Genomic DNA, 21,739 nt, shown 5'->3' on the forward strand with positions numbered 1-21,739 from the left:
CCGTCGACGCGCGCGCGCGCGTCCGCGGCGCGGTCGAACACGCGTATACGCACACGTACGGGGTTTCTTTCCAAGCCCCTCGGCGCGCCCCGCACCCCGCGCGGACGAACGCGAAGGTTTTTTCGCGAGTCACGACTCATACACGCGTCCCCGACCACGATCGACGTTTCCACCCTCCGCGGGTGCGCACTCGTGAAAACACCCCCATCGCCGATCGCACGCGCGCCGATCGCGCGCGCCGACCGAGAGGCGCGCGTCTCCGGGGGAGATTCGGCGTCGGCGTCGGGTTCGGTGTTGTCGCACCCCCACGAGTCCGCACTCGTCAATGAGTCTCGCCGCACGGCGTCGGCGTCGATGCGAAGGGTCACCGCGCGCGCGCGCGCGCGAGGTCGACTGCAGAGCGCGCGCGGGGGGGCGCGACGGGAGCGGGCCCACGAGCGCGGCGGTGGTCGACGCGGTGGTTTTAACGTCGACGGCGCGCGCGCGGTCGCGGGCGGGGACGTCGACGGCGCGCGCGCGTGGACGTCGAGAGTGTCGGAGGAGATACCGCGATTTTATACCGCGCGCGCGCGAGGGAACATCGCGCGCGCGTCGCTCGTCGACGATGCTCGCGCGCGGGCGCCGGGGGAAAACGCGGGAGGAATGTCTCGCGCGTGATCTCCGGCGGAGCGATAGCGCGATGACGCTGCGGCAGAGCCAGCGGACGGGGGAGATGGGTCGGATGGGGGACGAGGGTGAGAAGGTTCCTCGCGAGCTCGAAAAGGTTCCTCGCGAGAGCGAGTGGCCGGGAGCGCGGGTGGACGTCGACGCGGATGAGGACTGGAGGCGGTCGACGGAGGAGAGCGAGGAGGTGGAGGGTGACGTTGCGGTCGATGCGTCGGCGCACGCCGAGGTGGAGTCGGGTCGCAGGTGGTACACGCGGGTGCGGATATACGACGACGAGTGCTCGACCGCGGTGTGGGACGCCGAGCTGGCGAAATTGGAGGCGAGCATTCTGTCGAGCTCCGACGACGCGAGCGTGGGGGGGGTCGAATCTAGCCGGTTTCGACGCGAGGAGCGGCGTTGGGCGCCGCCGGCGGATTATTACGAAGAAGACGAAGAGAACGACGGAGGAAACTTTGGAGTAGCGGTAGGCGTGAACGGGGCAGGGGACGCTCGCGTAGTCTCGGTGACGTCAACCGGTGGAGTGTGGGATACGAACAACGAGAACGCGGTGAATACGAAGTCTGGTGGACCGTGCGATCACTGTGGGGCGCTGGAATCGCCGCAATGGCGACGAGGACCGGCGGCGAAGCCGATGCTCTGCAACGCGTGCGGGACACGATACCGAAGGACGAACAATCTCGGTCCGTCTCCGCTCTTACGCGCCGCAGCGTTAGGCAAGCGCAAGACTCTGTCTCAACAAAGCGAGCCGAACGCGAAACCGAACGCGCGCTGCAACGATCCGGGTAGCGCGAAGATATCTTTCGGAAGTGCAATGGTGTTCTAGTCACGCACGACAAAAACAAACTCAAGGAAACACAAAGCACCATCGTGTGCAGGAACGTGTTTTCGGATTGTTATTACTCGACCATTCGTATAGGTACCGAATTATCGCATCGTAGTGCATCTATTAACTGAATTATGGTAATACGAACCTACCGGTGCCGGTACAAGAACCGGTACCGCTAGTACAAAGTAGTGCACGCCGATTCACGCCCCTCGAGCGACAAGTCGTTCTCGTAACCACGTCTTATGTTGTAGAAGCTTTTCGCGTCTCGACTCAAGTTTGGCGTGATCCTCTTTCGCGGTGGCCTGCAGTCTTGCAGCTCTCGACATCAAGAGTGATGGTGATCCCGCCAAATCATTCGCCGTGCTGGCCGACGGAGTAGATACCCCACCGCTCGCGCCCTCGTGATGCTGATCCGAGGATGAAAACTTTCGTAAACTTTTACCCACAAAGTTCGTCAGCTTGGTTCCCGCGATATCGGTGAGCTTTTCCATCTGGCTCGTCAGCGATCGAATCGAGTTATTCGGTGGCGAAGCTTGTGAGGGATGAAGCTCACGCATCGAAACCATCGGTGATGCGAGCGGTGATGCCGAGTGAAGATGACCAACGCTAGCGGCGAGCGCGGCCTGCGTGTCAGAAATCGACCGCGAAGAAGAATCTATGACGCTCACGTACTCGAGCATGACTTGACTCGTGAGTTCGCCGACGAACGTGCACCACTCTTTGAGAATACGCGCGGCTGCGGTTCGAGAGTAAGAGCTGAGCTCTTCGACAAGCGTCGCCACTCGCTCATAGTCTTCGAGATACTCCTTTGAAGCCCGGGTGACAAGCTCGTGTTCCAACCACTCTCCATCTTGGTAGACGAGCAGGAGTGAGGCGTTTGTCTGAGACAGAGTGCGAGACGAAATCGCACGAACACTCTCTGCCGTTTGCCTCTCGCGCTCAAGAGCGTTGGATCGACGAGTCAAAGTCGATTCGAGCCTTTTCACGGCTTGCAGAGCCTCCTGAAGGCGATTTTCCTCATCTACGTAAGACTGCTCCAGGTAATCTCTCGTGCTCGTACTACGCGTCTCACTATCGTACACTTCACTTTGTCCTGGACGTGTGTACACTTCGAGCAACTCTTGTGAAGCTTTACCAAGCTTATCTTCTACCATCTGCCTTTTCATTGCGTTCCGATTTTCTGCGCTCAACGCCCATAAATTGACAGCATCCTCCTCCGCCAAAAGCTCCTTCTTCAGATTCGAAGTTATCATCGTCAAGTTCTTGCGAAAAAATGGCAGATCATGCGTCGCCTCTTCGTGTGTTCGCTTAATCATGGCTCTGATCTCACTCAGTCTATTCTCTGTCTCGTTCTTATGCGACTGCACAGAAGCCATTAAACGCTCAGCATCGGGCTCGTTGAACTCACCAAGATCTTCCCAACCCTCCGTTCGCGCATCACTAGGTTTCTTCTCTCCAACGTACACATGTAAGATCCAAGAGAGTTCAGAACTAATTTGCCGCAGGAGTTCGAGGAGCATTTCAGCCTGCTCAATGGTAGCCTCGAACAACGAATCTACCCAAAGGTGCCACATCGATTTCTGATAACTGCCTTCCGAATTGAAGACACTAAGGTCGGGCTTCATTTCCAGTGTTTTATCAACAGCTTGTACTCCTGACACGAACTCACCATACAACGCTACGATTTCCTTGCTCTTTTGTTGTAGCTTGGAAGTCAAAATGGATTTCACTGGACGTAGCGCGATTTCTTTCGCGCTTTCGATCACCTCTTCTCCGTGCTCCACGAGCGATCCCGCGTGTGTCTCTATCGCCATTATCTTAGCGGATACAGAATCGAGCTCTTGACTACTCAGACACCAATCCGGAGGAGCAAGGCTTGGATTCTGATCGCGCTTTTGTCCACCCCGCGATTCATGGGCACGCTCGATCACCCCCAGCTCATCGTTTAGGCTCACGCCTGCCCTGGCGCCGTTTTCGCGTCGATCTCGCGATTCCAAGAGCTTAGCTTGTAAATCGCTCGATCGTAATCCGACGTACAACTCTTCGACGTCCGTCACCACGGCAAAGTTTGAAGTCGCTGCCGGGAGGTCGATGTCGCTTGGACGTCGAAATCTCCCTCGCTCTCGCGACGTGCGCTGATCCACTTTCGCGGGCGAGAGTTCACCATTTAAGAGCTCTTGAACGCGCGCGATGAATTTCTCGCACTTGGCGTCGTCACACGGTTCGATATCCGACGTCGATTCCACCGTCGAACGAAAGCTCTCTCCGCACCGCTGTAGCAACTCGATCGCCTCGCCCATCTCCGTCGTCGCGAGAACCGCCTGTGCCTCCAGCTCACACAGTGCGACGCACGCCGCGAGAAGTGGTGCTCGATGGCGCGTCCGAAACATCTCGTCCCACAACTCCATCGTCACTCTCGTCGGGAGAACGTTGACAAACATTGAAAGCAGCCATGTGCCACCAACAACCGCCGGAACAACGTCGTCCTGCCCTATCGCCCCCACGTGTAGCCCGACCGCCGGTAGCAGCTCCCTCAACGCTCGAGCGAAGACTCTCTGATCGAGTTTAGCCCCCGTCATGCCCTCGTCGAAGTACCCCGGAACGATCTCCGATACTAGCGTCGTCAGCGTCCAAAACGCGTCCTCCTCACCCGTCCCCGCGAGCAACAAAAACGCCGCGATCGAGTGCATGCTCTGCACGTACCCAATCCTCGGACAGTGCGACACGAACGCCAACAACACACGTTTCAGCGCCTTGTAATCTCCCCCACCAGGTCGCAGATCCAACGCGTTTCGAAACGCGCCCCCCGCCCGAGGCAAATCCTTCTCGATCTGCCCGCTCGTCTCCGCGCTGTGCGTCTCATCGCTCCCTCGAAGGTCCACGAGCGCGCGAAAGTGTCCCGGCAACTCATCGCGAGACGCCATCGCCCCGCACGCGCGCGGCCAGAGTTCGGCGCGCCGTTCACCGCGCGAGGTCTCGAGGAATCGCGAGCGATTCGTCTCCGCATCCGTCATCGCCCCGCGCTCGCGCGCCAATCGCCGATGCGCGCGCCGTCGCCGCGCGCGACGCGCCGCGCGACGTCCGCGGTGCGCGTCGGCGCGCGCGCGCGCGTTCGTGACGTCACAAGAGCGCGCGTGCTCGCGCGCGGTGCGTGGTCGTCCGATGTGTGTTCCGGGCACCCACGCGCGTGCGCTCGGTTTCGTCCCAGACCGCGACGCGTTGGACGCCGCGCGATCGCGCGCGCGCGCGCGCGAACGTGGAACCGCGCGTGACGTCGCGCGACGCTCGCGCGACGTCGAGGCGTCGAGAAGGGACGGCGCGCGGGCGGGCGCGACGCGAATCGTCGCGCGTCGGCGCGTCCGAGTCGGACAATCATCATCCGCGTCGCTCGATGCGCGTCGTGTCGAGCGGACGACGGGACGTCCCGACGCAAGTCTTGGGAAAGATGTCGCTCACGCACGTGGGGATCTTGGCGGTGGCGATCGAGCCGGTGATGGACGATTGTGGGGCGAGAGAGACGGCGCGCGCGGTGCTCGAGGAGGAATTGTGTCGAGAGCTACGAACGCTTCACGCGGCGTTCGGTGGAGACGCGGGAGAGGATGGAGAGAAGTTGATACGCGTCATCGCGGCATCGAGCGATACTTTCGTTGTTTTGGCGCCGAGGCGGTACGTGGAGGCGACGAAGATGGTGTGCGCGGCGGCGCGGATGGATAAAACGCCGATTACGATACGCGAGGTCGTGGTGTGCGAGGGATCGCACGAGATGGACGTTTTAAGACGAGTGGTTCCGATGCTGATCGAAGGCGCGTTCGCAGAGACACCGGATTGGCGCGCTTTCGGGGAGAACGATTCGGGGACGCGGTATATGTTTCAAGATTTCTGGCCGGCTAAACCAGGGATGATGGTCACCGCATGCGGCGTTGAGATCGAGCACGGTATCGCCGTAGCCAAGGCTCCGACGACGCTTGATCGAGACGTCGGAGAGGATCGAGAGCTCGATATCGTGTTCCCGAGCATAAATACAGTAATTTTGAGATTACAGCGCATTGGATCGATCATCGACGCGATGCGAGATGCGGGCGTGAGCAATCAAAAGTTGCGTGATTTCATAGCTGGCGATAAAGTGATCGACATCTCTTCGACGCCAATCATGGCGCAGGCGGCTCCGGAGATTGGCATCGAGGTGGGCATCATCGCGTTTCGTCGAGAGATGCCGCACAACGCCGGATTTAAAACTATCGCCGAGTTTCGATTGGCGTTCGGTGCGCGATTCAACACGTTTGTACCGACACATGCACACGTAGACGATTCTGAGACCGAGCTTCTCGCGGACGTATGTTTTCCAGGCCACGACGCGCCATATCTATGGCCAGTTTCACTCCTTCTCAAGAACACCGGAGCCACTGAACTCACCGCCCGCTCTTCAAATGTCACGAACGACACGTTGTTGGCCTGGCTGTTCGCCACGACGCAAGTACCAATCCTTGAAACCCATCTGAGCTTTCAGGTGAACAGAAAGGCGTTCATGTCTCAGAACATCGCTCCAAAATGTGGACCACTGATACCCGATCGAGAGATTTTCATGACTGCGTCGCAGACGAACAAAACTGGGTGGCCAGCATTTTCTGCACAGGCGAATTCAATGCCCTACTCGATCGACGCTTGGGTCAATCCGTTCTCTCATGTCGATTCATTCCCACCGGTGGCGCCGAACATTTTCTCTCCGCATCAAATGGTACCGATCAATACCACTTCGACTCCTTCTTCTGTTCCGCCGAGTGTGAAGACTCCTGGTGGAAGTGATTTCCACAATGTGTTCGCGTTTGACGACCTTCTCATCGATCGCGCCAAGGATTTATCTCCCGCTCGCATCGCAGAGTTGACCCACGAGATAGCTGAGTCTGGCGACGAGGACCAAGAACCAGTTCTTGGAAGTCGTTTGACGCCAGGAGGTATTCGAACGGCGACGTTTTCACGTCTTCAGGGAGACCTGCCACAAAAGCGTTCTCCAGCTCCGGTGACAAAGATTCCAGCGAAGAAAAGGCCGAGTGGTAAACGGAGGAAACCCAACGAACACGGAGATCTCCAGAATCGGATCGCAACGGCGTGCAAAAAGAAAATAGGGGAGGTGCCCGACGAGGTGGTGGACGTGTGTGCGCTAATCGAAGCCAACGATTTGGAATCAATCAAAATACGAACGCTCGATAAAATCGGCTTCATCACCATGGTGAAAAAACTCATCGACGCGCAAAGCGGCGATAACCCGAAGAGTAGAAGTAAAGAAGATCTGGTCTCGTATACCTGCGAAAAGCTGAAGCTGAAAAAGGCAGTGGCGAAGAGGAAGAGATGAATGCGATTCGTCTCGACGAGGATTAATGGATATGGTCAAACAATTGTGTATATTTGAAATGCTGCGAGCGCGCGATGTGTGATATAACCTAGAGGTATGATTTTAAAGAGACTTGAAAAGCTCTGTGAATTTATCCGCGGTCTCCTTGGAGAGCTCTGAAGATTGATTTTTGTTAATGAACTCAACCTCCTCGCTCAACGTTTCGCGAGCGCGTACATACGCCTGGGTGAGCATTAGTTCCACTTCTTGAGCAGTCTTTTCGTTCGTGAACCCGCTCTGTATCGCGAAAAGACCGATTGTTTGCTCCGCGAGCGACGCCACTTCACCTTGCTTTTGCTTGAGAAAGCCGCGAATGGCCTCGGAGCGGCTGCGAAGCTTGCTCTTCTCCGCGCCGGAGCTTCCAAATGTGCCCATGTCGTCCGATTGCATCAAGTCGAGTCGAAGCTGGAGGAAGTTGAGCGAGCGGAACGGTCCAGCCGCGCCCGGAGAACCGATGCGACTGACGGAGTCTTTCGCGCTGATGATCCAGCCTTGCTCTGGATCGTAAGAGTCGACGAAGACCTGACCATCTGTGATGGACATGAACTCCTCCACCATGGGTCTGGTCTGGACGAATGCCGCCTCAGGGACGTCATCTTCGCTCGACGAGTGCTCCATCGCCTTCGCCTTCTCTGCGAGTGCCTTACGAAGTTTCTCTTGCACCGCGGAGGGCATAGAATCAAACCCCTTGATGGATTCCACACTGTTGGGAAGGACAGCGCCGCCGGAACCCGAGGTTTCCATTCCACCCTTGAACGACTTCTTGTACGCACCCTTCGGATGATACATCACCCCCATTAGCGTGATCGACCCCCCTTTCAGCTTGTCGTTCAATCGAGCGACTCGCTGAAGCGTCATCCCCAAGAAACGACGGCGCTCAGCAAGAGATGCGGAGATCAACATGCCCTCGTACTCCTCCATCTCCTCCTGCGTTCCCTCCGCGACGTTCAACTGTGGCGCCAGTCGACTCATGTCCTTGGTGAAGTTCACCAAGCCCGTGAAATCGTCGAGAACCAAGAGAACATCTTGTCCCACGGCGCGAGCGCCCTCGGCGATGGCAAATGCCGTGCACGTGGCCGCGTACCTCTCGCCCTCGCTCGCCTCCTTATCAACAGTGACGATGGTCGTGTACTCCATGGCTCCATCCTGTTCCAATCTTTTCTCAACCTCTTCCACGCGCGAAGCCTGCGCACCGAGCGCAGCGTAGACGCATCGCACGCCCGTCTTCTTTTGCGCCGCAATCGTGGTCAAACAGAGCTCGGAGAGCCCAGTTCCTGGCTCGCCGCTCACGAGCATGCATTGCCCTCGGCCGAGCGGCGCGAGCACGTCCACTGCCTTCACACCCGTCACCAGCGGCGTCGTGATCGGTTTTCTATCCTCAACCGTCGGCGGTTCGCGCATCATCCGCGACGAATCATCCGTCCCGGTAACCATGCGCTCGCCCTTCAGGCACTCGCCGAACGCGTTCACTGTCCTCCCGGCGGCCCAACGCGCGCTTGGCCCGCACGCGAACTCCATCTTACTCGCCTCCCCGACCGTACCCAGGACCCCATCCCCGGCGTCGACCTTTTTTCTCCCGTTCGCTTCCTCCTCGAACATCAGCGCGAAGGTCTTCGGCTCTCGATGCGCTAGCAACACGCCTCGTCTTCCGCCTTCGCCGAACGTCACCGTAGCCCCCGGCGGCGCCGCGCTCCGCATCCCCTCCAGCACCGCCACCCCGCCCGCGTCCACGCGCACACACGTCCCCGAGAACAACCCCTCGTCCGTGATCGTCTGCATCTCCGCCTCTGGCGACACCGGCGGCGAAGCGCGTCCGACGATTTTCGTCGACGCGTCCCTTCGTAAGGTCCACCTCGACGCGCGCTCACCGCGGCGCTTACACTGCCGAAGCGTCGACGCGATCGCGGTCATCGTCGTCGATGACCCGCGAAGCGTGAGCATGACGCGGCCGTGTCCGTGCGTCGCGCTGTGCGAACTTTTGGACGCCGCCGCCACTGAGGAAAAGCTCAGAAACGAACGAACACGCCTCTCATCGACGCGCCCTTCGCGCCCTCGGCGACGATGGGGAAGAAGAAGCGCGGTGGTGGTACCGAGGCATCCGCCGACGCCTCGACGAGGCGCACGGGGGGTAATTGGGCGGCGTTGAGCGCGAAGATCAACGCTGGGACGTCGGACAAGGCGAAGAAGAAAGCAGCCGAGCGCGCGGCGATGGCGCGCGCGGCGACGGAATCGAGCGTGAACGGATTGATGGAGGACGTGCGAGACGGTGGGATCGATGTGAAAGAAAAGGGTGGGAAACCGAAGCCGACGGGACGAAACACGGCGGTGACGCGGACGCTGGCGTTGGATTGCGAAATGGTGGGCGTGGGCGAGGACGGACGGAGAAGCGTCCTAGCGCGCGTCTCGGTCGTGAACGAGGATGGGAACGTTATTTTAGACGTGTTCGTACAACCGACGGAACGCGTGACGGATTACAGAACGGCGGTGAGCGGGGTGCGGCCGAATGACGTCAAGGCGGAGAGCGGCGCGCGGACGTTTCGAGTCGTCCAAGCGCAGATGAGCGAACTCTTGAGAGGGAAAGTCCTGGTCGGGCACTCGTTGAAGAACGACATGAAGGCGTTGATGCTCGATCACCCGAAGCGAGACACGCGAGATACGAGTTTGTATCACCCGCTCACGCGACCGCTTCGACCCGAGGAGCGGTGCGTCCCCGGCGCGCCGCGCGGACGCGGGTGTCGAGCGCTTCGCGATCTCGCGAGGCAACACTTAGGATTAGAGATTCAAACCGGCGAGCACTCATCCGTGGACGATGCGCGCGCGGCGCTGGCGCTTTATAAAAAGTTCGCCAAAAAGTGGGAAGCGAGCTTGCGGCTCGCCGACGGAAAGAGCGGGCGAGACGGCGGGAAGAAGAAGCGAAAGACCTCGCGCGATTGATCGCACCTCGCGTGCGCTCGCGCCGTGTAACGCATAGCACCCTGTACACTCTGAATGTACCGCGGAATCACGTCCGCGCACCCGCATCGTGATCGACGCGCCGCGCGCGTCTCCGTCCGCCGCCTCCGCCTCTGCAAATAAAAAACACCTCGACCGTGAAAAAATAAACGTCATCGACGCTCCCTCGCGCGCGGCCGCACACGCCGACGCGCGCGAGCTCCGTCGACGCGAACGCGCGCATCGACGTCATGACGGACGTCTTGACGAGCGATGCGCCGCGCGCGCAGGGCCTGCGCGCGTATTACGACGCGAAGATCGAACAGCTCGAGGTGGCGCTCAGGGACAAGACGATGAATCTTCGACGTTTGGAGGCGCAGAGGAACGCGCTGAACGGACGAGGTGCGTCGTGGGCGCGAGATGACGCGTATATTGTTCGTGCGACATCGTTCGTCGGACGCGCTCGTGCGATGGGCGAGCGGGAGGGGGAGTTCCTTGGAGATCGCGCGGAGAGGAGACTGACGTGCGCGATCGACGCCTTTCCGCGCGCTCGTAGTGAGGTCGTTGCGAGAGGAGTTACACATGCTTCAGGAACCGGGATCGTACGTTGGAGAGGTCGTCAAGGTGATGGGGAAGAAGAAGGTGTTGGTCAAGGTACGTTTATTTGAGGGTGGCGCCGGCGCGCAAAGTCATAGAACGCGCGTCGTTCTTAGACTGGAAGAGATTTGGAGACTGACGGGACGTTTTCGGCTCGACGCAGGTGCATCCGGAGGGTAAATACGTATGTGACATGGATAAGAGCATCGATGTGACGAAGCTCACGCCGGGGACGCGGGTGGCGCTGCGGAACGATTCGTACACGCTACACGTGATCTTGCCGTCGAACATTGACCCGTTGGTGTCGCTCATGAAAGTGGAGAAGGTTCCGGACTCGACGTTCGACATGATCGGTGGTCTGGATCAGCAGGTGAAGGAGATCAAGGAGGTGGTGGAGCTCCCTATCAAACACCCGGAGCTGTTCGATTCGCTCGGCATCGCGCAGCCAAAGGGGGTGATTCTGTACGGGCCCCCAGGAACGGGGAAGACACTCCTGGCTCGAGCCGTGGCGCACCATACCGATTGTTGTTTCATTCGCGTGTCCGGATCGGAATTAGTTCAAAAGTACATAGGGGAAGGGGCACGGATGGTACGCGAACTGTTCGTCATGGCTCGCGAACACGCGCCGAGCATCCTATTCATGGACGAAGTTGATTCCATCGGGAGCGCGCGTGATTCTGGTGGCGGAGGCGGTGGGGGTGACAGCGAAGTCCAACGCACGATGCTCGAGCTTTTGAACCAACTCGACGGTTTCGAGGCGACGAACCAGATCAAGGTGATCATGGCGACGAATCGGCTGGACATTCTCGATCAAGCGTTACTTCGTCCGGGTCGCATCGATCGTAAAATCGAGTTCCCTAACCCATCTGAGGAAAGTAGAGTGGACATTCTCAAGATTCACAGCCGTAAAATGAACCTTGTGCGTGGTATTGATCTCAAGAAGATCGCGAGCAAGATGGGCGGCGCCTCGGGAGCGGAGTCGAAGGCTGTGTGCACGGAGGCGGGTATGTTCGCCCTTCGCGAGCGGCGCGTGCACGTCACTCAAGAAGACTTCGAAATGGCCGTTTCCAAGGTAATGAAGAAGGATAGCGAGAAGAATATCAGCATCAAGAAGCTCTTTTCGTAATTCGCAAACGTCAGATTAGCGATTGTAAGAACATGACGAGGATTTGGATCTCTCGAGCGCACAGCGCCGTCGATTCCACGCGTGGAGCGGCGCACCTCTGGAAGCGCACACCGCTCATTTCTTACGCTTGAATGAAAAATAGCGAATGTTATGCCGTAATGTTTCGAATAGGTAGCGCGAAATCTGCTCAAATTATTATTGAAAATGTCTCTAAGCCGAAATCGATGTTTGATACGCCTCCCAGCCAGCGGCGCGGTACTCCTTAGCCGCGGCGGCCGGATCTGCCGCCCTGTAGATGCCACGGCCGACGATGATAACATCACTACCGTTCTCCACGATGACGTTGTGCGGAGTGTTGTATTGCTGGCCCATGGCGTCGCCGCCTTGTTGCAACTGCACACCCGGGGTCATGTTGATCAGACCCTTGCTCCACTCCGCCTTCCACGCCTTGGGGTTGGTAGAGATGAAGCCCATGACGAAGTCAGGGTGCTGGGCGGCCATACCGATGGCGGCTTCAGTGTACTCACCCTTGGCCATTGTCCCCTTGGAGCTCATCTCCGCGAGAAGGAGCAGACCTCGGCCCTTGGAGAGACCAACAGACTTCAAGCCATCGATGATGCCGCTACCCGGAACGATGTGCGCATTCGTGATGTGGCTCCAATCCGCAATCTTATGCACGCCACTGCTGTACTGACCGACCACGGTGTTACCGATATCGGCAAACTTACGGTCTTCGAAGATCATAAAGTTATGCTTCTCCGCGATGGCCATGAGCTGTTCGCCAAATGACTCAGTGAAATCCGGATAAAGATCACAGTGCGTCTTGAGCATGCAAATTTCCGGCCCGAGAACCTCGGCGAGTTCCAGTAATTCCTTCGCCGTGTTAACGTCGGCGGCGACGCACAAGTTGGTCTTTTTCGTCTCCATCAAGTTGAACAACTGCTTCGCGCACGCGTTGTCAGTGAGCTCGGAGCGAGCCGTGTACGACATGCGCGTCGGCTTCTTCGCCTGTTCGCCTGCGGCCGGCATGGTTTGGTTCGCCGCAATGAAGTCTTTGACGGTTTGAACGAGCTCGGAGCTGCGATGGAGAGGTGAAATTCGTCGAATGTCAGTCACGAGAAAGAGTTTCTAAAATGTTGGTGCATATCCACCTTGACGACCCACAAGAGAGGCGACGTCCAGGGAAAGGGTTGCGGAGCGACCAATGTCGATGTTGCGTGCGTGAAAATTCGGAAACGCGTGAATGATCGCGCAAACGAGAAGACTGATGCACGCCCATGGATATCGGATTTCGAATCAACGCACCTCATCTTGCCGTTCGCCTCGAGCGTGCGCAGGACGCGGGACAGCGGCAGGACGGAGTGTAAGCGAAGACCGTGGGACGCCAAGCGCGCCTCGCCCCCTTGTTCGCGATCGATGAGCACCACCACGTCCTTCACCTTGAGTCCAACGCGCTCGAGCGGCTCCACAGTCTCCATCACGGACGCCCCGGACGTGACCAAGTCCTCAACGCACAGGCACGTTTGTCCAGCCTCGAACGCCCCCTCGATCTGCTTCTTCGTCCCGTACGCCTTCACCTCCTTACGACGCATCACCATCGGGCAGTCGTGCGCCAGCGACATGCACGTAGCGATCGGCAGCGCCGTGTACGGCACCCCACACATGTTATCAAACGTCGCGCCGTTCGCCTTCAGCACGTCCCACATGCACTCCGCGACCGAACTCAGAACGTCCGGGTACGACACGATCACTCGAAGATCGACGTAAATCGGCGACACAATCCCAGACTTGAGCGTGAACTCCCCGAACTTCACCGCCTCGATCTCGTGCAGGCGCATCACGAGCGCTGTTGCCCGATGGACGCAAGTTTAAAAAGCGCCATTCGTCAGTCCTCGCTCGCTTTCACGCCGTCGACGTCGCCAGAAAATCACCCCGAACGCGCGCGCGCGCGAAAGACGCGTCTCACGCGCGCGTACCATCGATGCGAGCGTCCATGACTCGCGCGCGCGCGTCTCTGTGGCGACACCGCGCGGGACGCCGCCGGGACCTCGTTGGAGTGCCTGCACTCGTGGAGTCATGACCCACGCATTCATGGACGACTCATGACTCAGCAGAGACGCACTCGACGCACAGCACACCCGAAGAACACGTACACAGATCTAAAAGATCTACAGTACGAGAATGCGCGCCCCCCGCGCGCGCGACCCGCCGCTCGAGGCGTCGTCGTGGCGCGTCGCGACGAACACGCACGCGCACGGCACTCCGCGACGACGCGCACGATGTTCGCCGCGACGCAATCGATGAGTTCTCTGAGAGCCGCTCCGGCGCGCGCCCGCACGGTGCGTCGAACGCGAACGACCCGCGCGCGCGACGAGGGCTCGACGCGCGCGAGGGTGGTGGGAAAACCCTGACGCGAGACGTCACGCGATGGTGACGTTGGGCGAGCGCACGAGCACGCTCGAGCGAGGTTTGGGTGACGACGACGGAGGGATGGTGACTGATGATTTTTTCTCGACGGTTTCGCGCGCGTAGGTGAAGCCGCGAGCGACGACGGCGCAGGCGGTGCGTGATTTTCGAGCGACGACCAGAGACCCTGACCCGAGCGAGGCGGCGATGCCGAGGCGACGACGGTGTCGATGGGCACGCGACGCGACGTCGGTGCACACACGACCGGGGAGGATGTGAGGGATATTCACACGGGAGTCGGTACCGCGAGCGGGACGATATACCGACGAGACGACGGACGCGCGAGCGGCGAACGAGAGACTGACCTGAAGGCATCCTTCTCATTTCCTGCAGGCCGCTGTGCAAGCCCAAAAAATTCGCATTCGCTTGCGCTCGTTCGAGACGAACCACATGCAAAGCGCATGCGATAAGATCATCGAGGCGGCAAAGGCGACTGAGGCGCGCATCTCGGGTCCGGTGCCGCTTCCGACGAAGCGACGCATCTTCTGCGTCCTGCGCTCTCCGCACGTTAACAAGGACAGCCGGGAACACTTCGAGACTCGCACGCACCACCGATTGATCGACGTGCACCAGCCGACGGCACAAACGATCGATGCGCTCATGGCGCTCGAGCTTCCGTCTGGGGTTGACGTCGAGATCAAGCTCTAAGCGAGGAGGATTTTTACGTTTCATTATTTGGATAGGGTGACCAGTGGATGTTTTAGAAATGAGAGAAAGCGCGCGAGACTGCGCTTTGTAATCAGCACGTAGTCTGCATCAATACAAAATCGGCAGAGCGAATCGCGCGCGCGAGCAAGACAAAGAAAGCGTCGAAAATCATCCCAGGAGCCGACGGGGGCCACAGTCGCCGTGTGACGGAGCCGAGCGTCAACCATGAATTATTTCTGCGAGACCCCGAGCGAAACGCGCGCGCGCTGCGTGACAATGAAGCTGCCATATCGTCGTCGTCGAACTCGCCGCTCGTCACCATGTCGTGATGGTCATCCTCCAACTCGCGATGATGCTGTTCGCCACCGTGAGGCACCTTGGCCTCCTCGACGACAGCAAGAATGTCCTCTACGGTCATTGACGTGCGTGGCGCCGCATCGTTGATTCCATTCGCATCGACGAGCTCGAGCGGGAGATCTGTGACGAACCACGGGTGCGCCTGGATCCCTGGAATATCAATCCGTCGCTGCGGGTCCACGACGAAGATGCGTTTTATCAAGTCCACGCACCCAGGACTAAGAACTACGTTTCGTGGAATCTCGTACTCGCAATTACGGATCTTGACGATGGTACTCCTAAAATCTCTCGGCCGTCGCCTGTCCTCAAACGGATATTTCCCGCAGAGCATCACGAAGAGCGTCACGCCGCACGACCACACGTCCGCCGTCTTCCCGTCGTACGGCTTCCGCTCGAGCACCTCGGGAGCGATGTACGCCGGCGTTCCCACCGTGCTCTTCGGATCGCTATCGATGAATGAATTCTTCGAGTAACCAAAGTCACAAATCTTCAACCTCGGCACCGCGCCGCCGTCCAAGAGCGCATTCTCCAACTTCAAATCCCGATGCGCCACGCCTTTCGCGTGACAATACGCCACGCCCGAGATGAGCTGCTGAAAAAAATACCGCCCCTCCGCCTCCGCAAAGTGTCCTCCCGGCGATTTCAGCACTCGATCGAACAGTTCCCCCCCACTCGCGTACTCCAACACGATCGCCAGGTGTTTATCCGTCACCGCGCACTCGATGAACCCCACGACGTTCGGATGCGTCAGCCCTCGATGATTCACCAACTCTCGCTTCACGTTTTCATCCACGTGCGCGCCGCGTTCGATGAACTTCACCGCGACGAGCTCACCGGTGCGTCGCCGTCGCATCAACCGCGCGGTGCCAAAATTCCCAGCGCCCAGGACGTCGGACCCATCCACGTTCGCCGCGCGCGCGGGGACCGACGCGCGCTCGTACGCGTCCTCCAACCGCGCGCGCGCGCGCGAGGGCGCCATCGAGCGCGCGGCGTCGACCGCCGTCTCGCCGTCGCGGACGTCGCGATCGCGCGGTGGCGTAGGGTTTAGCGACCCCGTCCATCGCGCGATCGACCCCGCGCGGGGGGGTGACGTCCGTACTCCGTGGCCGTGGACGCCATGTACGCCACGCACGTCACGCGCGCGACGCGCGGGGCGATCACGCGGGGCGGGACGCGTACTCTGTGACGAAAACGTCGATGAAGACCCCGCGTCGATGCGCGTCGTCGACCCTAGGGCGGCGCGCGATTGACCGCGCGCGATCGCGACGGGATCGGCACACGCGCGCGCGCTCGAGCGCACGCACGACACGCGCGCGGTGCGCCGACGTCGCGGGTGACCCGTTGAACCGTCGCGGACGCGCGCGCGATCGGACGGGGGCTCGGACGTGGGCGTCGGTGGTGGAATCGCGGAGATCGTTCGAATTCATTCATTCTCGACGTGTCGGACGATCGAGACGCGTGCCTGGGGACGATGACGGCGCTGACGAAGATGACGGTGGCGCAGCTGAAAGAGGCGTTGAAGGCTCGGGGGTTGGACGTGAGTGGGTTGAAGGCGGCGCTCGTGGCGCGATTGGAGGAGGCGATGGCGAAGGATGAGGACGCCGCGGAGGAACCCGCGGAGGAAGACGCGGCGGAGGAGGAGAAGGAGGAAGCCACCGCCGAGGAGAAGGAGGATGCGGACGAGGAGTACGCACCAGAAGACGCGGGTGAGGACGACGTGCAGGCGAAGGCGGACGAGATGGCTGAGAAGGCCATGGCCGAGCACGCCGCGAGCGAAAAGAAGCGCGAGCGCTCGCCCGAACAAGACTACGCCCCGCCTGAATCGCAACGCGCGCGCACGGAGAACGTCGGCGCCGGATCGGACATCGTCGACGGTGGCCTCACGAGGGATGGTCACAACTTTGCCATGTATAACCTCCCGAATGGAGAGGTGCGACGGGACGCTCCGACGCAGGGCAACGAAGGTCGCATCATCGGGCGCGGAGGCTCGAAGATCCGAGAGCTTCAAGACCGATTCCGCGTGCGAATCACGATGAACCGACCGGCGGGACTCGCGGAGGTGGTCGGTATGTTGGCCAACGTGAACGACTGCTGCGACGAGATCACTCGCATCGTCGAAGACGGTAACGTTCGCGAGGAATTGGAACGCGCCGGTCAACCCGTTCCGACCGGCTCGTTCAGCTCATACGGCGGTCAACCGATGCGCGGTGGCGCGGTCGGTGTTGGTGGAGGCGGCCCGTGGAGCGGTTACAACGAAAGAGTTCCGTGCGAAGGCCAAGAGGGTCGCATTATCGGTCGCGGCGGAGAAAATATTCGTCGCGTCGAGTCCCAAACTGGCACTCGTGTCAGAATGAATCGTCAAGAAAACGTTGCCGAGGTGTATGGCACTCCGCAGCAATGCGCGGAGGCCGTCCGTATGATCCAAGAGTACATCCACACGGCGCCGCAGCGCGGCGGCGGCGGATTCGGCAGTGGATACCAGCAGCAAGGATACGGCGGCGGCTACCAGCAGCAAGGATACGGCCAGCAAGCGTATGGTGGCGGTGCGTACCAGCAACAAGGCTACGGTCAACAGGCGTACGGTCAACAAGCGTACGGCGGTGCGGCACCAGCGGGCGGGCCGCTCCCGCACGGATGGGAAGAAGTAAATCCGGGTAACGGTGGTCCAGTCTACTACTGGAACACCGTTACCAACGTCACTCAATACGAGCGCCCGACGAACTAGATTTGCACGGCTTAGATACTTGACGAAGTTTCTACTCTAAAGGAATCGTCTTCAGTCTTCATCGTGCCTACAACTACGATCGATCGAGGCCACGAACGCCGCGGCGAAGCAAACGAAGCTATCTAATCAATCTCAATCACTCTCTATGCTCGACAACATCCAAAAACTCTCGAGGCATCAACGTTCCGTTTCTACCTCGGAATCGTCCCCTGATGCCGGGCTTACCGCCCGCTACGGCTTCCAATATCTCGTCTCCCGTTGCGTCGACCCAAAATGCCCCCTCGACGAGTCGCTCCGGTTGCCACGCGAATCCTGCTCGCTCACCCATCGATTTCGTCCAGAGAATGAACTCATCGCGCGTTGGTCTCGTCGATTTACTCTTCGTTGCGCTCAGGACGACGTTGACGGGGGAATCCATGACGGGAAAACTGCACACTGGACCAATATATCGTTCAAGTAATCGAGCGAAATCACGCACGGTTTCGCGCGCCGGCGACCCGCGCGTTCCGTTAAACATGTTCACCACCAAACTCCCATCTTCACCAAGCGCATTGCCACACGTTTCCAAAAACGTCTCGTCCCTCAGGTGTCGCGGTATCTCTCCCTCGCCGTCGAAAGCATCCATGAAGATGACGTCCAGCGCCGAGCGCTCCTCGAGCACGCGCGCGCAATCTCCTAAAATCACCCGCATTGATCCTTTGTCCCCGAAATTTTCGCCGTGGACACGCATTTTCACCCCCAGAACGTCTCTAGCGACGTTTAGGACCACGGGATCGATCTCCACGACCTCGACGTCGCTCTCTGGGAACGTCCGCTGCCAAAACGCGGGCGCCGCGCCCGCGCCCAGGCCCACGTGGAACACCCGCGCCCGCCCGCCCGTCGACGGATCCAACCCTTTGTGCTTCAACAACCCCATCGACGCCGCCGTCATCACGCGCAGATACTCGTACGGGAGCGCTTCGTCGTCCATCGCGGCCTTCCCGTCCCTCTCAGCCGCCGCCGCCGCCTCGCGTCCGCAGTACGCCAACCCTTGCTCGATCTCGTTGAACCGCAACGACCGCCACGGCCCGAACGCAGCGACTCTCACGGAGCCATTGATGGCGCTCGTCGACGCGTGCGCCGTGCGTTCGCTCGCCGGATCGTACGCCAAGTACGCGAGCTCACTTCGCTCGTAATCTCCGCTCGCGCGTCTCAACGCCCGTTCGGCGCGATCTAACAGCGACGCCTTCGTCCGGACGACGCGTCGCGAGCCGTATCGTCGAGTGACGCGACCCGGCGCGCGCGCGAGGCGCGAGAGCGCGCGCATGGGAATGACGTTGAATGACGACGTCGTCGGCACCGACACGGCACACGTCGATGCGCGTCGCCCTCGCCGCGCCCGCGACTGTCACGCGCCGCCTAGGAACGTATAAAAGAGTTTTTGACCGACGAGCGATGTCGACGCGCGCGATAGACGGCGCGGTGACGTCGAACGCGGGGGATTTCGCTCGCCAAGACGGATCGACCGATTGGGAAGGCATGTGGAGCCGCGGAATCACCAAGGGCGCCGCGTTCGATTGCTCGCGCACTGAACCGGCGTTTCAAAACGCTCTGGACGCGAAGGAGATCGCGATCGGGTCCGGGCGGGCGTTGGTTCCGGGATGCGGCAGGGGGTACGCTTTGGCTTCGCTCGCGCGCGCCGGTTTTGGCGACGTCGTCGGGTTGGAGATTTCCGAGACGGCCAAGGAGGCGTGCGAGGAGCAACTGAAGGCGGAGTCGATTCCGGAGACGGCGCGAGTGGAGGTTGTGGTGGCCGACTTTTTCGCGTACGATCCGAAAGAGGCGTTCGACGCTGCGTACGACTGCACGTTCCTGTGCGCCATCGACCCGAGGCGAAGGGAGGAGTGGGCGAGAAAGCACGCGAGCTTGATCAAGCCCGGAGGGACGCTGGTGTGTCTGGTATTTCCTGTGGGCGATTTCGAGGGCGGTCCGCCGTACGCGTTGACGCCAGAAATCGTTCGCGAATTGTTGGCGCCTGCGGGTTTCGAGGAGATCGAGCTTCGAGAGACCCCGGCAGAGATGTACGCGAGAGGAAGGCTGGAGTATTTATTCACGTGGCGTCGTCGCTCGTGATTCCAATCCTTCGTTCGATGCGGCGATGTAATGTGCAAGAATCGGTATTGATAATCTGTTCGGAGAGACGACAGCCGAGACAAGACAAGACGAGACGCGCAGCCGCCTTACTTCTCGACGCGCGACACGCACGTACTCATACCGAGCAAAAACGTACAAATCTTCCAAATCAATGTCCAGATATCTCAGAATCATCAGCCTACTCTTCTTCGCCCTCGCCACGGCGCCCGTGGAGGCCGTCGTGTACTACGGTGCGATGACGCCGCGCGTCCAAGACAAGCTGTCTACATGATGAGCGTTCTCCTCGACACGAAGCTATTAATGAGCAATTTTAGACAGGTGAATACTGACAATAGTACTTTTTCTTCTCCCAGGGGGCTATGGCTACGGAGAAGACGGATTCCAGGCGTACGGCGGCGCCGCCGTCGTCGTTCGCCCAAGAGCTAGACGACGAGTCCGATACTACGGCAGAAAACTTTTACAACAAGACTCGGAATGTCAAACGATGTTGGATGTCATCGAAACTGTACCGATGTTATCGGCGCTGAAAGAAGCCATCTCCGATCTACCGAGAATTCGAGACGCGCTGAACAATCGAACGGCGACGGATACCTTTTTTGCGCCGTCAAACAAAGCCATCGAATCTTTCACGAGCTGGGGCGGCTACGACGATTTCCGAACGGGACTGGAAGACATGTTCTCGAATGACGAGCTCAAGGCTCTCATCGTGGCGTATCACGCCGTTCCCGACGAGAGCTTGAAATGGGGCCAGCTTCGCGCCGAGGCGGCCAAGGGTGAATTCTTGCCTACGGTGCTTTCAAAGATTTTCAGCAACTCATCCGCCGCCCTCGAGGTGTCGTCGTTCAAAGGTGACATCTTCATCAAAGGCATCGGCAGTGAAGCGAAGATTGTAGCCGCGGACATTCGGGCCTGCGGGAGCATTGTCCACGTCATCGACGGCGTCTTACTTCCCATCGACGGCGACGGTGAGCTCACGGACGAACAGAAGGCTCGAATCGAGGCCGCTCGCGAAGCGTTGGCTGAAAAGAACGAGGACATGGGCGACGACTACGATGAAGCGGAGGCGCCGGCCTTAGCTCCGGAACCGGCGCCCGCGCCCGCGCCCGCGCCAGATTCGTTCGAAGACATCGAGCTCGATGTACTCGACATCGATTACCCGATCGACACGGAACCGTACGGCGAAGCCGACGCTCCGGCTCCAGCACCGACGCCGAACGAATGATTGATGGATCCAGCGACGACGTCTTAGACGCGCTTTAAAAGATACGACTCGCGCTCGTTCTCGTCGGGACGAAGCGCGACGAAAGAAATACAGACTACCTTTTCAACACAAACCTTTCTACGTTCGACCGGTTCTCACGGCAACCCAGGAGGCGGCGGTGGAACGTACACCGCGCCCGCGGGAGGAAACATTCCCGGCGGAGGCGGCGGAGGCGGAGGCGGCGCGCGCGCGCCGTACCCCGGCGCCCACGCCGGGGGTTCCTCCGGCGGCGGCGGCGGCGGTTCCTCATCATCACCATCCCGCACCCCCGATCCCGGAGGTTTCGGCGGCACCTCATCCGCCGTCCACGGCTCCACCGCGATCTCGATCACGTCCCCCTCCTTCGTCCCTCGCGGAATCCTGAATCGCACCACGGGTCCGTTTGGAAAAATTTGCGCCCACATTTCGCTCCCCGGCGCGCAATCCCTCGGCACCGTCACCGTCGCGAATCGCCGTCCATCGTGCGCGTCGAGATCCAAATCACACGGATCTCCCGGCGGTGGTTTCGGGATCCCCGTGATCGTCTTCCCGCCCGCCCGCGCGCGCGTCCGCCCGTCGCCGTCCGCCGCCGTCGCCCTCGCGCCCGTCCCACCCCCCCCCTCCCGCGCGCCGAG

The 21,739-nt window shown here is 60.0% G+C and overlaps 13 protein-coding genes across 13 annotated transcripts; 8 read left to right on the forward strand and 5 right to left on the reverse strand.

Annotated features, from left to right (window-relative positions):
• Positions 1-679: 679 nt before the first annotated feature.
• Positions 680-1,489, forward strand: OT_ostta03g01100 (Zinc finger, GATA-type; the record flags this gene model as incomplete). The annotated part of the gene is made up of 1 exon (XM_003077970.2): positions 680-1,489. One exon carries the CDS (start codon positions 680-682, stop codon positions 1,487-1,489), a length of 810 nt encoding a protein of 269 aa, XP_003078018.2.
• A 203-nt stretch (positions 1,490-1,692) lies between these two features.
• OT_ostta03g01110 (Rab-GTPase-TBC domain) lies at positions 1,693-4,416 on the reverse strand (the record flags this gene model as incomplete). Its single annotated transcript, XM_003077971.2, has 1 exon — positions 1,693-4,416. The coding sequence occupies one exon, from the start codon at positions 4,414-4,416 to the stop codon at positions 1,693-1,695; it is 2,724 nt and encodes a 907-aa protein (XP_003078019.2).
• Positions 4,417-4,937: 521 nt separating this feature from the next.
• OT_ostta03g01120 (unnamed product) lies at positions 4,938-6,842 on the forward strand (the record flags this gene model as incomplete). Its single annotated transcript, XM_022984701.1, has 1 exon — positions 4,938-6,842. One exon carries the CDS (start codon positions 4,938-4,940, stop codon positions 6,840-6,842), a length of 1,905 nt encoding a protein of 634 aa, XP_022838437.1.
• Positions 6,843-6,944: 102 nt separating this feature from the next.
• OT_ostta03g01130 (P-loop containing nucleoside triphosphate hydrolase) lies at positions 6,945-8,792 on the reverse strand (the record flags this gene model as incomplete). The annotated part of the gene is made up of 1 exon (XM_003077974.2): positions 6,945-8,792. One exon carries the CDS (start codon positions 8,790-8,792, stop codon positions 6,945-6,947), a length of 1,848 nt encoding a protein of 615 aa, XP_003078022.2.
• Positions 8,793-8,942: 150 nt separating this feature from the next.
• OT_ostta03g01140 (Exonuclease, RNase T/DNA polymerase III) lies at positions 8,943-9,815 on the forward strand (the record flags this gene model as incomplete). The annotated part of the gene is made up of 1 exon (XM_003077975.1): positions 8,943-9,815. The coding sequence occupies one exon, from the start codon at positions 8,943-8,945 to the stop codon at positions 9,813-9,815; it is 873 nt and encodes a 290-aa protein (XP_003078023.1).
• Positions 9,816-10,063: 248 nt separating this feature from the next.
• On the forward strand, positions 10,064-11,535 carry OT_ostta03g01150 (26S proteasome subunit P45; the record flags this gene model as incomplete). Its single annotated transcript, XM_022984702.1, has 3 exons — positions 10,064-10,214; positions 10,369-10,466; positions 10,573-11,535. The coding sequence occupies 3 exons, from the start codon at positions 10,064-10,066 to the stop codon at positions 11,533-11,535; spliced, it is 1,212 nt and encodes a 403-aa protein (XP_022838438.1).
• A 210-nt stretch (positions 11,536-11,745) lies between these two features.
• OT_ostta03g01160 (Orotidine 5'-phosphate decarboxylase, active site) lies at positions 11,746-13,530 on the reverse strand (the record flags this gene model as incomplete). Its single annotated transcript, XM_022984703.1, has 3 exons — positions 11,746-12,613; positions 12,841-13,381; positions 13,512-13,530. The coding sequence occupies 3 exons, from the start codon at positions 13,528-13,530 to the stop codon at positions 11,746-11,748; spliced, it is 1,428 nt and encodes a 475-aa protein (XP_022838439.1).
• A 284-nt stretch (positions 13,531-13,814) lies between these two features.
• Positions 13,815-14,649, forward strand: OT_ostta03g01170 (Ribosomal protein S10; the record flags this gene model as incomplete). The annotated part of the gene is made up of 3 exons (XM_022984704.1): positions 13,815-13,874; positions 14,068-14,097; positions 14,335-14,649. 3 exons carry the CDS (start codon positions 13,815-13,817, stop codon positions 14,647-14,649), a joined length of 405 nt encoding a protein of 134 aa, XP_022838440.1.
• A 91-nt stretch (positions 14,650-14,740) lies between these two features.
• On the reverse strand, positions 14,741-15,985 carry OT_ostta03g01180 (Serine/threonine-/ dual specificity protein kinase, catalytic domain; the record flags this gene model as incomplete). The annotated part of the gene is made up of 1 exon (XM_022984705.1): positions 14,741-15,985. One exon carries the CDS (start codon positions 15,983-15,985, stop codon positions 14,741-14,743), a length of 1,245 nt encoding a protein of 414 aa, XP_022838441.1.
• Positions 15,986-16,477: 492 nt separating this feature from the next.
• OT_ostta03g01190 (K Homology domain, type 1) lies at positions 16,478-17,731 on the forward strand (the record flags this gene model as incomplete). Its single annotated transcript, XM_022984706.1, has 1 exon — positions 16,478-17,731. One exon carries the CDS (start codon positions 16,478-16,480, stop codon positions 17,729-17,731), a length of 1,254 nt encoding a protein of 417 aa, XP_022838442.1.
• A 136-nt stretch (positions 17,732-17,867) lies between these two features.
• OT_ostta03g01200 (Spermidine/spermine synthases family) lies at positions 17,868-19,037 on the reverse strand (the record flags this gene model as incomplete). Its single annotated transcript, XM_022984707.1, has 1 exon — positions 17,868-19,037. The coding sequence occupies one exon, from the start codon at positions 19,035-19,037 to the stop codon at positions 17,868-17,870; it is 1,170 nt and encodes a 389-aa protein (XP_022838443.1).
• A 128-nt stretch (positions 19,038-19,165) lies between these two features.
• On the forward strand, positions 19,166-19,843 carry OT_ostta03g01210 (TPMT family; the record flags this gene model as incomplete). The annotated part of the gene is made up of 1 exon (XM_003077980.2): positions 19,166-19,843. The coding sequence occupies one exon, from the start codon at positions 19,166-19,168 to the stop codon at positions 19,841-19,843; it is 678 nt and encodes a 225-aa protein (XP_003078028.2).
• Positions 19,844-20,015: 172 nt separating this feature from the next.
• OT_ostta03g01220 (FAS1 domain) lies at positions 20,016-21,086 on the forward strand (the record flags this gene model as incomplete). Its single annotated transcript, XM_022984709.1, has 2 exons — positions 20,016-20,094; positions 20,218-21,086. The coding sequence occupies 2 exons, from the start codon at positions 20,016-20,018 to the stop codon at positions 21,084-21,086; spliced, it is 948 nt and encodes a 315-aa protein (XP_022838444.1).
• Positions 21,087-21,739: the final 653 nt, after the last annotated feature.

Source organism: Ostreococcus tauri (genome assembly GCF_000214015.3).
Source record: "Ostreococcus tauri WGS project CAID00000000 data, contig chromosome 03, whole genome shotgun sequence".
Taxonomy (NCBI): domain Eukaryota; kingdom Viridiplantae; phylum Chlorophyta; class Mamiellophyceae; order Mamiellales; family Bathycoccaceae; genus Ostreococcus; species Ostreococcus tauri.